This window comes from Amphiura filiformis, chromosome 2, assembly GCF_039555335.1.
Source record: "Amphiura filiformis chromosome 2, Afil_fr2py, whole genome shotgun sequence".
Taxonomy (NCBI): domain Eukaryota; kingdom Metazoa; phylum Echinodermata; class Ophiuroidea; order Amphilepidida; family Amphiuridae; genus Amphiura; species Amphiura filiformis.
The window spans coordinates 15,364,180-15,382,249 of record NC_092629.1 but is presented as its reverse complement, the minus strand read 5'-3'; the positions used below and the strand labels follow the sequence as shown (position 1 = coordinate 15,382,249).

Below are 18,070 nucleotides of genomic sequence, written 5' to 3'. Positions count from 1 at the left end.
ACAACTTTTGCCGATACTGTTCATAAAACGCCCCATTGGGCCCATTACACCAACTGCTATGTTTCAAGGAAACACGTTTGTCTATCAAAACAAATGGTTTCAGTAAAGTCACAGTTGGTGATGTTGTCCTACAGAATGCTGGTACTATGGAAGCGCCTCTTAAAGATAAACGTAGTCTTGAACACTAATTATAACTTATAGTTTTAATGATTGGGCGCATTTCTTGTCATGTGTTGCCACATTTTGCCGTTGCAATGCTCGGGAAACAGGCGACTCAATATAAAAATATCATTGAATAACATTGTTGGTGATAAAAAAAATAGAAATTTACGAAGATGGTGTAAAATTAGTGTTGCATGCTTGTAAGACATCAATATTTACATAATATATATGTTTGAGTAGATAGGTGGGTTTGAATGATGGCATATAACTACGGAAGAAGACCACAACCAGTAAGTTCAACATTTTATTGTATTAAACAACTCTATCTATACCTTTGTACAGAAGGCACCTGTTGTTAATCCGTGATGAATCCACCTTTTTACAGCAGTTGATACGCGAACGCAAATTAACGTAAGCGAGCATACGCGTTATTGCGTAATAATTTGCCATTCCTGGAACTTGTGTGCGTTTATATACGCTTACATTAACTAATTATTTCGGAGGAAGCGGCTAAACATTGCCATTTTATCATGTAGTTGTATTGCTGATATCAACTGAGAAATCACTGAAATTTTAATATTGAGTGGCAATGACTAAACTGAACCAGAGCTGAAACGTGACATTCCTCGGGAAATTTTCATATGAATTTGACGTTCGTTAGCTTGTTTTCGTTGTTTAATAATCATGTTTCACCATTTTTCACCACCGTTTAACAACTCTCGTCCGGCGCGTCTGCGTGGTTTACATGACTCGGCAGCTGTCCTCGCGAAGTAAGCCACGCAGACGATGCGGACGCATTGTTGTTAAAGGGTGATGAACAACGGTAAAACATGATTGAATCCCTAAATAATATTTTGTACATAGTTACATAATTGATGCATGCGTATTACATAACGCAATGACCAAGATAGGGCTATATTTAGTAGTTGAAATGTTAGCAACTGTTCTTGCATACCGTAGTGTTATTTTGTTTCTTGTATTTTCAGAGAGTATACAACCTTTCTGGGAATTATGTTGGAAGTTCCTACTATCCTAGGAGCACCGTAGTTCCTAGGTCTGCCGGAGCATATGTTAACCAGGGATTCTACGGTGCTCAGACACCCCCAACTTCGGCTTCGTACGGGCCTCGACCGGTAAACCCGCTAACGTCACGCCGTAATCTTCTGTGTATATTAGCATCTGTGCTTGGTATTTTGTTCTTGATATTAGTTGTCGGAGCAGTGCTTGCTACAGTACTAGGTAAGATTTAATTGAAACATTATAATGTTACTGACAGAATTGGTGACGAATCCCGACCAGACCTGAACCACCATCGATTTCAAATTCAGTTGTTGATGACTTTATATGAGTTATGCTATGATCTGCTTGTAATAGGCAAGAATTATTCTGTTTTTGTTACTGCGAGAGTCAATATAGTCACAACTTACGCCCGCGTAAATTCACCAAAGCGCGCGACAGTCACTGAATACGCAAATCGCAGTTCGCGCAGGTGCTGCGCCCTGCGCTGTGTGTACGACATTACCAACTGATTAGAGTATAGTTGATTTGCCGTGAATTAATGCACATCAACGGGTGTTTAAATAATGTTTTTCGACTATATTGTACATGTTTCGTGTTCAAAAATACATCATCTATTATTGTGAAAGAGAATATCAAGTAATATTCATTTGTCTAAACTTCATGTTTTGCGCCACGGAATGCTGCCATTCTGAAATTGGGTAACATTGTAACCTTGACCTTTATACCCCACAGAGGTGAAGGAATCAACTTTGTAATATTAAGTGGGCAAAACAAATAAAAATACATAAATACACTTGATCTCGTCTAATTTGTGGTTGTATAGGCTCCAGAAATACTGGTACAACCAGTCAAGGCACAACCAGGGCACCAGTACCGACGTTTGCTCCGCCAATTACTCAGCCACCATTGCCACTGCCTGTGACTCAAGCACCTCAACCTCAAACAACCCAAGCACCACAACGTCCTACAACGCCAACACCACAACCACAAACTACGTCTCCGCCAGTGGTAGAGGGTGGTAAGTACACAGTTACTGCTCTTTCTGGTAAAAGGCAGTAACTGCTTTAATATATTACTAGCCGATACTACCGTTTTCTTTGGGAGTAAACAGACAGTGAAAAGGTTGCGATTCTCGGTGCCCGGTTTGATACCGATGACTCTTTCTCTTACCATGATGATGTAATAAATTGCATCAAACATAATAATTGTCATTTGCATAGTGTTCTCATATTTTATTTAAATACGGTACGGTAAAGAGCGATCGGTATACTGTTGGGCCACCGATAGCGCTATAGGACCAAATTTGATGTTGTGCCTTGCCCCTTGGCATACTTAAGCCAGTCTTTAAAACTATTAAAGAGAATTAGGGAGTACGGTGGATTAACGCTTAACTGATGATTATAAAGTTGTGGGTTCGAGTCACATTCCGGCCAAATTCTTGTGTCCTTCAACCATGTGTGGATAGGTATGGCTTAAAATCTGGGAAGGTAAATAGACTCGTTGTGCGGGAGCAATAGCAGATCCACCACCAGACAAATTGTACACAAAGAGGTCTGGCCCAAAATTGGTTTGAAAGAGATAGACATTATCTTTTTTTAACTATTCAAAATCACGTGATTTCTAATAGTTATACTGCTACTGATTTTCAACTAACCTCTAGGTTGAAATCAGCTTGAAATCATGTTGAAGTCCATCAAGTTGAAATCCATTTGCAAATACAACGTGATTTCAACCTGATTTCAACGTCGAAATTGATTTTGATTTCGAAATTTCAACGTGATTTTAACGTGATTTCAACGTCAGGTGTGCCCACTGGGTAAGTACCAAGGCGTTAGTAATCCACCCCAAAAGTATCTGATATTTTATTTACATACTACATATAATAAGGAAGAGAAGTAAACCATTACCGGATGTATAATGAAAGACAGAGATAAAAAAAAAGACTTTATCGCGTCTGACGTCACTGTCAATTATTACGATCATTGATTGATTAATGGCGCGTAATACGAAGGCCAAATTATCTGTTGCCGATCTGAGAAAAGGAATAGTAAAAGATTCCTACTATAAAGACCTAACTTTTGAGATAGTTTGTATGTTTGAAGCTGCAAAATAAACAATAAGGCGCCCGGTTATACCGCCGCGTTCAGCAAGTCATCATCACGATACTTGTTAACAAACCGTGCTCGAGTTTGATTGACAGATGACGTCAGACGCGATAAAGTCTTTTTATCTCTGTCTTTCATTAGATGTGCTTTTATCAGGTGTTGTCCATTGTAAGGCAAGCCGACAGGGCGACACTTGGGAAGCAATAACGAGAGAACCATGCATTATGGGGAGTGTGTCTCACTGCATGGGCTTCAAAAGTAACGAATAAACCATGTATGTCTCACTGCATGGGCAACGAAACTTGGCTTCCCGGCTTGGCTCTCGTTAGTCCTACCTACAAAAAGAAATAGTTACCCTACCTAAATTGCTGAAATAGTATTAATAATAACGAAGGGCTCTGCATTTTACCGCATTAAGAAAGTAAACGGACAGTTGAGAGTGTGCGATTCCTTGTACTTAACTCTATCATCTCTTCCTATCCCACTCTCTTGACCAACGATTGTTAACCGTCCTTCGTTCCCTTATTCAAAAACATCCACAGATATATTTAATACCGGTGTGTGTGGAACTCGTCCTGTGCTGAATAATCGTATTTTAGGAGGCATCGACGCGGAGCTTGGACACTGGCCCTGGATAGGTAGTCTGCAGTCGGACTCAGGTCATCAGTGCGGAGTAACGCTTATCAATAGTCGTTGGGCTGTTACAGCTGCACATTGTGTGTAAGTACGAGGGGCAGTCTGAAGGTTCGTATAACAAGGTATGCTACTTTGTCACACGGTATTAGATTTGGTCTCATTTGAAAGCTTGTTCCTCAAAATATTATCGCAAAAATATTATATTTTTGCATCACTGTTTATGGGCAGGACACTCTTGAGAGGAAGCCTATCTCCATGAATTCATAGGTACTACCAGAAGTGAACACATGGTCATCATGGAAATTTCTCCCGACGGCGATGAAAACTCAAATGAAATTAAACAATGTACAGTTGTTGTAAATGGTGATGAAGTCCTTGGTGGTCCTAAATGTTCCAGGATGGAATGAGCGTCCTTGAAGATCATCCACGGTCCAAAAGACTTGCTGACGTCACCACTAATGATATACGTGCTGGTAGAGTGGCACCGATAATAAATAAAGAACTGAACAAGAAAGATGACAAAATATGACATATCTAATGAAAGTGTTTTCAACATAAATCAATTATAATTTGGGTATTCCAGTGCGTCTTCTATATGGGAGTCCCCGAATCTTGATGCACAAAATTGATACCAGTTGACATATTCAGGTCCACACCCTCCATACACTTAGAACGAGGACCGATATAAGTTTAATCTATATTTGGCTAAAGGTGATAAGATATACATTAATCAATGGAATTATGAGTCCAATCAGTGGAAGCACCTGGATCTCATACCCATAAGAAGATCATCACTCGGTCACCATAGTGGAAGGTCTTCATCGCTGTTTTCTTAGATTCAGGGAGAGTCTTGATAACGATTCATTTGCCAAATGAAAGTCCAATCATAGGTATATATCATTTTTTTGATAGCAAAATTGAGGCAAGCCATCAAGTAAACAAGGTTGGAGGTAGGAATGGGGCTGTTCTCGAATTGTGCCCTGTGCCCTTTTCCCAGTTTGTCAAGCTGCCAATCATGACAGAGGGGCCAGTTAACTAAATCAACCATATTGTGGTCCAGCCATGGCCTCTAGTTAGTGAAGCCCATTTTAGAATTTTAAGTCCTACCTTCATAGTATCAGGGTTGGTGGTGATCAATGCTCGTGAGCCTTCACTGATGAGTGGCTCATGGAGCAGTCGGAAGACCATGTTCAAAAGTGAGATGGAAAGAATTTAGCTAGTCCTCTTTCAGGTTCCTTGTTCTACGAACTTATTGACCGCCCCTCGTAGTTATAGTCTTTCCTCATTCTGAAAAGCTTGCTCGACAAGCTTGCTCGATTGCTTCTCTATGCTGACATCAGGACTCCAGTGGCAAAATGGAAGACCTGAATTAGGTAAAATATAACTGTAGATGGCATAATCAGTCACTAATTACTTTCAAGTGTCTGAAACAAATAGTCAAACTCTGAATACCCTGATTGTTCATGCGTGGAATATTTTTACTGGTAGAACAACCTTTCATTATAATAGAGCTGCGGTCCTCTGGAATAAACTTCCGCTGAACATTCGTTTAAATTTTGGTCACCAGTATATGTGTATTTAAAATTAGCATACGGTCTCGTGCACCTAAGTTCATTCAAACATTTCTGCACGATGTTTAGGCCATTTTCAATTATGAGCTGCGATGCGGTAACTGAAAACAAAGAACAAATATGGTGTGAAATGCGTGTGCGTGAGGCGTGCATGGCAAGTGCCCGGAGCGTGAATGTAAAAGACGTAAAAACAAAGACAGGTACGCGGGTTCAACTCCAAGCCAACTGAGAGACATGAATAATGAAATTTACTTCTTTTTTTAGAGTTGAAGTCGAACAGGTACCAGTTACAGTTGTCTTCGGGTTTACAGATCTCACCAATCCAGGAGCTAATAGCCAGGATACTGGAATACGTGATATTATAAACCATGACATGTACGACCCACAAAGTGATAATCTCGAATATGACATAAGTCTTCTTTATCTATCTGAGACCATTGAGTTTACCAGCTACGTAAGGCCACTCTGCCTGGCGACTATTGAACAAGAAACATCGGTGTACCAAAACTGCAAAGCGACAGGCTGGGGAGCCCTTTCTGAACCACCCGGGTCTTCTGCTTCAAGCGGTATGTATTTTTTCTACCTAAAAAGTAGGTCATTTCATGAGATTGGTTTTTGAATCTGAGTTTAAAATAACTGGAAATGGATTATATAACGAAAACTAGTTGCAGCAAAAATTCAACGTCATATAAAACATATCAAACTCTGTACCAACTGCCTGTACCGAATCTGAGTACTAGAACTGTGTAATAGTCTGCGTCACAAACAGTGCAGGTCAGAGGACAGTTGGCGGCTGTGCAGCGCCCTCCACGTAATAATAGTCTGGTAATCACCTTTTTGTACCGCCGACATGCAGCTGTCAATCACCATGCACAACGGAGATTTAATGGGTTAAATCGGTAATAAAATTATAAAAACAACATTTTGTTTTAAAAGGTAATTAGATAATCTATGAAAGAGAAAATAAGTCAGAAAACGTCAGAAAAGATGACAAAAGACGTTTTTATTGCGGCGTTATAGATGGCGGATAACTTCAAAATACGCCCAAGATAATACGCCTAACCTTAGACGTCTAAGATGCATTCTTAGGCGTCTAAGATGCAATCTTAGGCGTCTAAGAATTGCGCGGTATACTTAAATCAACGAATCACAGGACCAGAAATCCTAAACAACCAATCATCTTAGGCGTATTCAATTATTGACCAATGGAATCTTAGACGCCTAAGATTTTACACGCCTAAGATTTCTTACACGTCTAAGATTGATATTTTAGTGGTGGACGGTATCACCAATGTGATAGCTCGCCTAGCTCACAAAGCACCTTAGAAGACTTCTAGCAGCTCATATTACAGATACCATGCGCAGTGATCGATCATAAATATTCTTACTAGTCCCGGGACTTGAAATAAGTCTACGGCTCTAAGTCGATGAAGCCCTATAAACGAAAGTCCTTTCGTTAGAAGGCTAACCCCCTCCCCCTCCCCTCTATTAAACGTAAGTGTCAAATATCGAAAATTCCAACCCATATTCATTGGGCATATGGCCGTCGCTTTGGTCGATGGGGTTGTGGAGGGGTGCGACATTGCTAGGATATTGATCACGTGTAAGAAACAATAATTCCATTTATTTCGAAATATCTTTCTTCATAAAAATTAGGACTTGCTGGATTTTCAAATAAAAAAGAATCAAAGTGCGGTAGGCTTACAGCTGCTTTTAAAAAATGCAGTTTGCGAGTACTGCACTCTATATTTAGTTGAAATCATTTTGAAGCAACCACTGTAAAATGTCAATATCGTAATTCAGAAAATACTAAAATTTTACAATGTATAATTTATGAAATCCTTTAAAAAAAAGATCAACTTTGACCGATGTTTTAACTACTTCTTTACAAACGTAATCGGACTTTTTGACCCCACTCCCTCCCTAACGAAAGGATTTTCGTTTACAGGGCTTCATCGAACTTTTGGGTTGTTACCTAACACTCAGGCTATCATGGTCAGTGGTGTTTAATCACAGGTCTGACCATTAACTTCTACCACAGATATTCCAATATCTGTGCTTCTACACAGTGGGTCTGACCATGCGGTCTCTCAGTCACACAAAGGAACACGTGAAGACCAGCAAACGTAGCGGGAAGCGAGCAGATTCTTGGACAACTACCAGTATTTTGTAACTCAGCCGAGATTCTGCTTTGTGCGATAAAAAAGGGGAATTAAAAAAGGGGGAAATTTAATATTTTTAAAAGGATAAATTAATTTGAAGAAAAAAAAAGTTAACATTAAAAAAGGGGAATTGAAAAAAGGGGAAAATATTTCAAAATAGATAAACTATTTAATATGTTAACTGTGTTAATATATTTTTTTAAAGGGGGGGAATGAAAAAAGGGGAAATTATTCCAAAAAGAATAAACTACTTTGGAAAAAAAATATGAATAAATAAATGAATGAAAAAAATAGATATTAATATTTTACAAAGGAGGATTAAAAAAAATGGTGGAATTGAATTTTAAAAAAGGGGGAAATAAAAAAGGGGAAATAAATAAAAAGGGAAATTAAAAAAAAAATCGGGGAATTGAATAATAAAAAGGAAATAAAAAAAAAAGCGGGGAATTAAATAAAAAAGCGGAATTAAAAAATAATCGGGGAATTGAATACAAAAAAAGGGGAATTAAAAAAAATCGGGGAATTGAATAAAAAAAATGGAAATTAAAAAAAATCGGAGAATAAATTAAAAAAAAGGGGGAATTGGCGGAGATGGTACACCGTAATATAGGCCTAAGTTTCGAATATTTTATTCACTATTATCAGGGAAGTGCCATTATAATCCGGCAGAATTATGGCTAATCGCCGCCCCATGTTTGTATCAGGTAGTAGATCAGTTTGACCAAATAGCACGACCGCCAACCATGCCAACACAACCTGCAGCATCATCAGGGTCTGACCAACAACAACAGGCGCCAGTGAGAGCATCTCTACAGCGTCCGTCGTACGTTTTGATCAAATTTGCGATACCGTCCATCACTAGTCACGGTCAAATGGTCAATCTTGGACGTCTAAGAAAAATCTTGGTTGTTTGGGATTTCGGGTCCTGTCATTCGTTGATTTAAGTCTACCGCGAAATTATTAGACGTCTAAGATTGCATCTTAGGCGTCTAAGGTTATAGCTCTGTCACACTACGACGGACTTGATCAACGTACATCACCGAATACAAAAATATTTTATTCGGTGGAAAAATCACCAGTCCGGCAGAAGATTCGGTGGGATTTGGGGTCCGATTCCCGTTCGTCTCTCTATGCGTTGTAGCCGCTAAGAATCCTGCAGGCGTCTTATATCCGATCGTTCAACGTCCGACAAATGACCGGAATTGGGGGTCAACGTCCGACAAATGATCGGATTTGGGTCTCCGATTCCCATTCGTCTCTCTATGCGTTGTGGCCGCTAATAATCCTGCAGGCGTCTTATTAGACTTCTCCGTAGTCCACTTGTGCATACTCTGGCTATTACGGGCCCTGCATATCGACGGGCCGGCAGTATAGGTCTTCCGTACAAGATACGGATGGTATTTTAGTAAATCCGTTGTTGTTCGTCAATGATCGTTTTATGTTCTTTTTATGTCCTGCTATCATCCGCCAAATGCGTTTCGTGTTAGGTGATGTTCGTTACGTCCGTCGGCAAGTTTTGTGCATGCACAAAACTTGAAACGGAGTAGTACCGAATACACATGTTCGGTATTTATCCGATGATGTGTTCGTGTGGTGCATGCACAAAACATATTGCCGGAGTTTGTTCGCTCTCCTTTCGTTCATGTTCGTTATTTGTTCGTTGCACTCGGCCCGTGTTCGTTGCAAATACGTTCCTGTGAGGCCTTCACCACCGGATAGCATATTTTTGCATTCGGTGATGTACGTTGACCCAGACCGTCTTAGTGTCACACTACACCGGATCGGTCTTCCGCATAAGAAACGGATGCTATTTTAGCAAATCCGTTAGTGTTCGTCAATGTTCGTTTTATGTTCTTCATATGTCCTGCTATTATCCGCCAAATGCGTTTCGTGTTAGGTGATGTTTGTTTAGTCCGTCGACAATACGTTTCAAGTTGTGTGCATGCACAAAACTTGAAACGGAGTGTGCCAGAATACACATGTTCGGAAGTTGTCCGATGTGTGTTCGTACTGTTCTGTATATATACCCTGGGTTTGTTCGTTATTCGTTCGTTTATATACCGCAGGTGTTTGCAAGGTTTCGCAGGCGCTTGTGCCGGATGTAGGCCTATGGCGAACATGTGCATCGATCATGGGGGGGGGGGGGCTTTCTGAAGGGTGTGTGACGCAATATCATATTTCCCCCAGTACTTTAGTGACTGACAAGTAGAAAAAAGGGGGAAAGGAGAGAAAAAAGAAAAGAAAGTGAGAAAAATTGAAGAGAGAGAGAAGAGAAAAAGTTAAATTGCACGTAATTTAGTAGGCCTATGCATGTAAGTAGTATTGAGGGAGGGGCACTTTCTGAAGGGTAGAGGACGCAATATCAAATTCCTACCAGTTTTAGTGATTGACAAGAAAAAAAAAAAAAGAGAAAACATGGAAAAGGTTAAATTGTACGTTATTGAGTAGGCCCAGGATAGTAATAAGCCTAAGTATAGGCCTGTGATTATTGTGGTTCCTTGGCCCAAAAGCCTGTGAAAATTACTGCCGGCCCGTCGATATGTAGGGCCCGTGACATTTTGTCACCAAAGTCAGTATTTAAGACGGACTTAGGTCTATTACTGACTTTAACATATCAATCCATGCATGCTTTACCTGAAATTACGAGTCTGAAGTCTTATATCTAAGTGTCAATGGATCAGTGTAACATTTTAAATTTTGCAAACTCAGTTCGGGCCTTCTTTGTTTTTTGTTTAAGGCAATAATAATGTAAAAATGATGCACCAAAAATTTTTTCCAAATTTTCCATTTTTAAAACTAAATTTTTACACAATAGGCCTATACCTAATAATGTAAATAGGCCCTACAGTCCCCATGCAAATGGCTTCAATTGGACCTTCATTTTGAAAAATGGACAAGTCTTCCTTTTTGCTTCTGCTATGGACACCCACGTGTTATTTTTAAAACAATTGTTTATATTATACAATAATGGTGAAAACTCTTCAATGGCTTCAATTAGGCTTTCGTTTCACCAATTTGCGGCTGTTTCAAACTAAAATAGTACCCATAGTGCTAAAATTGATCCAAAAAATGACAAATGGCTTCAATTGGGCCTTCATTCTCCAAAGGTTTCTCACCTCTATTGCCCCCGGACGCTGGTTGCCCTGATATATCAGATTTGTAGCCCTTTTCTACTTATTAGCCAATATTTGACCATTTTCGTCAAAGTTTTCCACCTTAAAAGTTGTCTTTCCCCACTTTGTTCACCCTCTGAAAAAATGCTTGCTACGTCACTGCCTCTAAGGGGTCAAAAACCCTCTCAAACACCCTCTCCTCCCCCACTTTTCTGATAGGGTGGACGTCCCTGTTGGTGCCACATGCGACGGATTCGCCGGTCATTTGTCGGACGTTGAACGATTGAATATAAAACGCCTGCAGGATTATTAGCGGCCACAACGCATAGAGAGACGAACGGGAATCGAACCCCCAAAGCCGGACATTTGTCGGACGTTGACCCCCAAATCCGGTCATTTGTCGGACGTTGAACGATCGAATATAAGACGCCTGCAGGATTATTAGCGGCCACAACGCATAGAGCAACGAACGGGAATCGGACCCCCAAATCCGGTCATTTGTCGGATGTTGAACGATCGGATATAAGACGCCTGCAGGATTATTAGCGGCCACAACGCATAGTGAGACGAACGGGAATCGGACCCAAAATCCCACCGAATCTTCTGCCGGACTGGTGATTTTTCCACCGAATAAAATATTTTTGTATTCGGTGATGTACGTTGATCCAGTCCATCGTAATGTGACAGACCTATCAGTTCGATCAGATCAAATTGGCCCCAAGTGAATGCACTATGCCGATGACTGAATTACACTATTTAGCCTGCAACTCCAAACTCCACTCAATCGACACATTGCATGCTTTTGACTAATATAAAGCATCATGTTCCAAACACAATTGGGTTTCTTTTCGAATTTGATGTACAGATTTTGACAAAGGGGTATTCACTTTTTTAGATTATGTTGCGGACCAATTGATCAAAAATTAATATTGATTAATTTGTTTTGCTTCCATTAGATGCTGCAGATGCAGAATATCCCGATATTTTACAAGAGGTCGATCTTCCCCTGATCGGGTCGTCATCTTGTCAATCCATTGATGACACTCTAACCGATAATCATATATGCGCTGCCGGAACTGCGCAAGGTGGGATTGACACTTGTCAGGTAATGCTATTCCAAAACACATTGTAACACGACATTAGGTGTATTATATTATGCGTATTTCGATAGCTTCATATTTGGCACGATGTGACTTAAATATCCCAAGTTAAACAATCATATTCGGCCCAGGCGGCGGATGACATGATCGAGCCGGCAACTCGTGAAACCGCCCGGCCGTATGGCATTTTCCATATACTCGGTTAGTTTTGTGGGGTTCATTATCGAACCCCAACGGTTTTATCTTGTATTTATATTATTTATCAACATAGGCCTATTTGTTTGTGATATTTCAAGCGTTTTAAAATTTCAAAATAATCCCATTCAATTACACGGTTGACGATGAAAATTTACTGAATTTAGGGACTGCACGTCATACACCACCTGATTCGGCCGATTCACAATACGATGCGCCTCCAGCGGTAGCTGGGTAAAGGCCAAAATACGCAGTGCATAATGGGAAAATGTCGACATCCAAAGCCCACGTAATACAAATACAACACAGGAACATATCATTGTGTGCTTAAATGTCAATATAATTAAGTTACACGTGTGCTTTAAACAGCAGTTTACAGTAATTGTTGTAGATCCATTTTTGATCTATTGATCACACGGAATCCATCGTGGAGCTGTTTTCAGCATTATTATTATCACAATCTCGTAAAAATCCAACGGTGGCTAAAAAGGCGATGTCCACCATGGAGGTCACAAATTGGACTAGCAAGAGCAACCGTTGGCGGCGCATTGTATTGTGAATTGCGAGAATTATAAGGAAAAAAGAGCGTTTCAAAGTGACAACATTTACATAGACTTTTCTCTCGAAACACGCTAATTATGAGCACGGCGAGTGTTTATTAATATTTCACGCTGTAATGAGCTTGTTACAATAACCGATGTGAATCACTCTGAAAGAGGAAATATCCCAAATTTGTCATACAATTTAAATTGGTATAACTTGACGATTAAAGTCGCATGGTACCGAATCAAAATACGCAGAACAAAATCTATTGACATGATGCAGTCATGTCAACAGTAGAATTCATCTCGACCTTTGCAGGACTTAAACCCCATTAAAAGCTATGAAACCAAGATAACACTCATTGAAACAGCTCAACTGATTAAATCGGATCTTCTCTGGTTGTGCACAAGTGTCTGTTTTACATGTGCGATATCGCAATAAAGCTGGTATTATAGCTTCAGTTGGGTAACCGATTATAAAGGAAACGAAAGGAAACAATGGTATGTGTACCTTTGTTCACGAAATGAGACAATGGCGTGCTTTTCGTAAACCAGCATTCTTGAAAATGAGCAACATAATGATTGTTGACTTAACACGGTTTGGAAATAATTTCTTCATATTTTTGGTGTTATCTGTCGTTTACATATCCTTCCTAAAACACAAAAGTGCGACCCTCTCCAAACACCTAAATTAGCTAAAAATTTAGGACATGTTACAAAACTATATTTTCTAGAATTTCATAGAATAATTTAAATGTAGCTTGTACCGTTTTTGTGGCATCCTTCAGAACGGAGCGGTCCGTTACCAATATAGCTCAATATTTTCGGTCAAATCTCCATTCAATTAACACGGGGAGTTGGCTAGCTATGAGCTAGCTATGCTTTGCCCTCACTCATATTTTACAAAAGTGCGACCATTTCTGAACATCTAACCTAGCTGTAATTTTAGGTCATGTTAGAGAAAATATAAGTTTGGAGAATAAATTAAATATTGGCTGGTTATTTTTCACACAGTGATGTTAACTAGGCAAGTGTCCATTCTTCCAACATACATCATTTGTAGAGGTCACGCGTCAATGGTGAGAGCACTGTGTATTGTGTATAGGAAAACGGACAGTAACTGCAGTAACTTTATTAAGTAATTTAGGTTGAGTGTCCTTAGCTCTTTTTGTGCGCAGTATATAACAGTGAGGTCGATTGGGACAGTCTGACTGACTACGAATGACTGACTGCGATTACCTGTACACGCAATTTGTGAACGAGACCGTCGCGACGGCTTGAAGTCGTCTCCGAAGAATTGATTACTCACATGGTTAATTTTTAGGGATAGATGAAGAAAGAAAATACAGCCATAATATGCTTTAACATAAAATGTCAAATATTTGAGTTATTATATCAAAATATCAAGAACTATACTAGGCTTGTATGTATTAGTTTGAATGCATTTTTCATGCTGATTCTAAATATGGTCATAAAAATGTACAATTCTGAAACAGTTTAATTACAAAACAAATAAAACTTGTCGTCTGCAGTCGACACACAGAGGGTTAAAATATTATAAAAGCAAAAATAAATCAAACATTTAAACCTCACCAATATTATCTATGTATTATTTAAGTGTTTTCATCAGAATGTTTGTTTTCTTTGTTTGAATGTTTACATTTAGGCTGACAGCGGAGGTCCATTAGCTTGTGAGAGTACGGCTGATGATCTGTGGCACCTTGTAGGTATAGTTAGTTCCGGAGAAGGATGTGGTCGTCCAAATGTTCCTGGAATTTATACACGCGTGTCCCAATTCATTTCGTGGATTCAGGCAAAGGTAGCTGAGAATGATTAACATTGAAAAACAGTGGCCTGATCGACGGAATTATATATATAAACGGGAATTATCGGATTTAACTTGTTGGGGCCCTGGGCCAGGCCAAATTTCGGAGTCCCCAAACTCGCCGTGAGAAGGCATGTGCACTCAAGTAGCCAAGTTTTCATTTACAGATAGGGGACCTACTATAAGATCGATTTTACTATATGGGACATTTCAATTTCAGACAATTCAGTCCAAAATGAAGGTGAATTCGTCGGCTGTATTCCATAGTGGCGTAAAGTGGGGGCGCCGCGAATAAACAACTTCTCGAGAAAATCGGGTTTGAAGAAATGCCATTTCAAATCGAGTTGTGTAAATCAGACATTCATTATATTTTGTTAATGATGTGAAATTTCTGTAGTAAACTAAATATGTTTTATTTTTATATATCTCTCAAAAGAAATAAATATATAATATTGTTGGCAAACTGAAAACAAAGAGCACAAAACTATACGTCACTATGGAAAACACGCAAAACGCAATACCCTAACCGGCAATCATAACATTAGCCTTATATGTTAGAAAAAGAATTATCAAGCATGAATCACATGGTTTTATTTAAAACAAGCTCACATTGATCATAAAAACAAATAAAAACTATCGGCTCTCAACACGCGATATTCAAACTTCCCGCCCCGAAATTGTCTAAGTGCAAAGACGTAATAGTTGATTGTGCTCAGTTGTCGTCAGCCTTCATTGTATTACTGGGACGTCATTGCACTCGACAATTTCGGCGCCCGGGAATTTTGAATATCGCGTGTTGAGAGACGGATGTTTTTATTCGTTTTTATGATCACTATGAGTTTGTTTTAAATACAAGCACGTGATTCATGCTTGATAAATATTTTTCTTACATATAAGGAATAATGTTGTGATTCCCGGAGATTTCCTTTAACCTTACGCCACCTCGATCGCCGTGCAATCCCTGTGGCGTTACTTTTTGTCGGCTTAATCCATAGAGGCGTATAGGTCCGATACGTCACTATGACATGTAGCGAGGTGTACGCCACTATGACATACAATGTTTTTCATTTTTGCCGATATTTCATAATTATAAAATGTGTATAAATAGTGGCGTATGGTCGATACGCAACATTTAATTAATTAATTACTAATTAATTAGCTAATTTTGACTAAATATTACCATAAATCACTATACGCCACTATGGAATACAATCGACGAATTTTGCTATGAAAAGGCCAGCGCACGAGAAGCGCACACACTTTTGCAATTTTAGCATATTTTGGTCCACAACATAATGTTTTCGGGCTAAAGAGAAACATACACATAGCCACAATGGGGGCTCCCAAATTTTGGGGGTCCTGGGCCCGGGCCCATATGGCCCAATGGTAAATCTGGCCCTGGGAATTATATAAATAAACATTGACGGGAATTATGTAAATAAACATTATATGTTCTGTATAAATATCTTTGAAAATTGCATTGAGCAGAGAATACCGGCCTGTAATTGAAAAGTCTAATAAATATACGTCGTAGAAGACTTTATACATAATGTAAATTAATTAATGCTTTTACTACTTATTTGTAGTTGCACGAATTTCCAAACAACAGTTCCTATGCTCACGATGATTAAACTTTTGATATCAAATTTGGTATCAACCTTCGAAGGAAAGTGTTTAGAAAATTATTATAAATTTATAAATCATTTTGCCATAAACTCATCAGACTCTGATTAAATGGGGATGGAACTAGTGGCGACTTTTTAATTTGGCTGTGTTTATATTAATACATAGACTTTCCTTTGTATGTTCAATATACTGAGTCTATTTAAAATATTGTAAAAAACGGACAGTTTTTTGTATCTTCTGCTTGTCTGGAAGTTCATTTCATATTCAATACTGGTTAACCAACCTCCGTCACAGGAGAGTGAATAGCTATAATACGGGCATACGATCACGATCTCTAAGATGACAACGTATACACCCTGTAATATAATTGGTGGGGATTTTACGCACGTACTAGCCTTATACCACGCGACCTGCACGCATATACTAACCTGGTATAGGGTTTAGTGGTGCGTAAAATGTACTTATCAGTGTTATAAAAATCGACGCCATGCTGATAAAATGTCATCTGAACTGTTTAATAATTAGAGAAAAGGTATACAATTTCGACTCATCAAAACATTTTCCTCACCAAAAAATAGTCCCTCGTTTGATTTATTTTATTTACCCAAATCTATAGGTATTATTTCATCTAACATTGACGAATACGAATAAGATCGTACCAAAACCATATGATTAAGCAATATTCTATTATACGGTTTCAATGTAAATATTGCTAATTTCGTGCAGAATTTGTAATTATGTTCTACATTCTCACAGTTATAAGCAAGCCAAACCAGGTAAAAGTATATAAATATAGATCCCAAATGACCAAAAAGTCGGCCAAAAGTTTAACTTGAAACTGAACCGCATAATACAGTGCGCCCTCTAGGCTGGAAGTTTCCGAAATGACGAGTGCAAAATTACTAAACTCGATGCTGTTCGGATTAAGTTTGGTAATAATATTTCAACTTGTCAAATAATGAGAGAAAACCTATCATTTCAAAACAATAATCTCAAAATGTAATACAATTACCACTTAATATAGCATTTATCAGTGATTATAAGGCAGCATTTTTTCAAATGGGCTACAATAAAATAGTCAATCATATGAATTTTATGCATACCCAGCTCTAATTTGTATAACCATTTGTATTAGCCTATATGGTGTCAGATGATGTACATGGTGTCACTGAAAGAACTGTGTTATCGGCAACTTAAACATTTGGGTATATTAAGGTAAACATATAGGAGGAAAATTAAGGTGTTATTAATGCCCAATACAAACACAACTAAATAACTGATATTGTTCAGGAATAAATCTGGTATCAAAAACTTTTTAAATATTGATCAAACTGTTCTTAAAATGTAAGAACTTTACAAAAGTAACAACAACAACAATGGCGATGCAACGTGGAAACGCTATTCCAAGCTGTCTTTTTCAAGACAAATGGGATGATAGTGAGAGTAAATTCGAAGGATTTAGGGAAGAATGAAATTCAGGGCAACTTTGGGAGCGACTCGGAGCCCGTATATCTGTTTACAGCGATGAACAAGCATCGGAGAGACACAAGAGGGCGAGATGGCCGAGCAGTTAAGGCGTTGCGCTGTCGGCCGGGAGATACGATCGGCGAGGGTTCGAGCCTTGGGCTTGCCTTAGGTGAAAACTCTCGGATTTCATTGGAATTCTTCGGAACACCGCCATTATCTTGTTTATACTACCATGCATTTGTTTATTGTCGAGTAATGATATTTTGAAAATGTATAAATAAAGGTTGAACACCAGCATTCTGAAAATCAATGTTTGAACACGTGTCATGTGTTAAAAAACCGTTACATTTCTTTCATGTGTCCGAGGTGTTCATAGATAGTAATTATGAACACCAGTGTTTAAAGGATTAGAACACGTTACACTAGTGTTCTTAGGTAGTAACACCTGTGTTCTCTACATTAACACTAGTGTTCTCTAAATAAGTTGAACACGTGTCATGTGTTAAAAACCCGTTACATTAATTAACGCGTTCCATGTGTTCTGGA

At 38.8% G+C, this 18,070-nt stretch overlaps 1 protein-coding gene across 1 annotated transcript; it reads left to right on the top strand.

Moving 5' to 3' along the window:
• The first annotated feature begins 258 nt into the window (after window positions 1-258).
• On the top strand, window positions 259-17,830 carry LOC140145933 (testisin-like). Its single transcript, XM_072167670.1, has 7 exons — window positions 259-452; window positions 1,149-1,401; window positions 2,006-2,200; window positions 3,830-4,007; window positions 5,759-6,060; window positions 11,726-11,874; window positions 14,273-17,830. Exons 1-7 carry the CDS (start codon window positions 417-419, stop codon window positions 14,441-14,443), a joined length of 1,284 nt encoding a protein of 427 aa, XP_072023771.1. The 5' UTR covers window positions 259-416; the 3' UTR covers window positions 14,444-17,830.
• The last annotated feature ends 240 nt before the right edge of the window (window positions 17,831-18,070 follow it).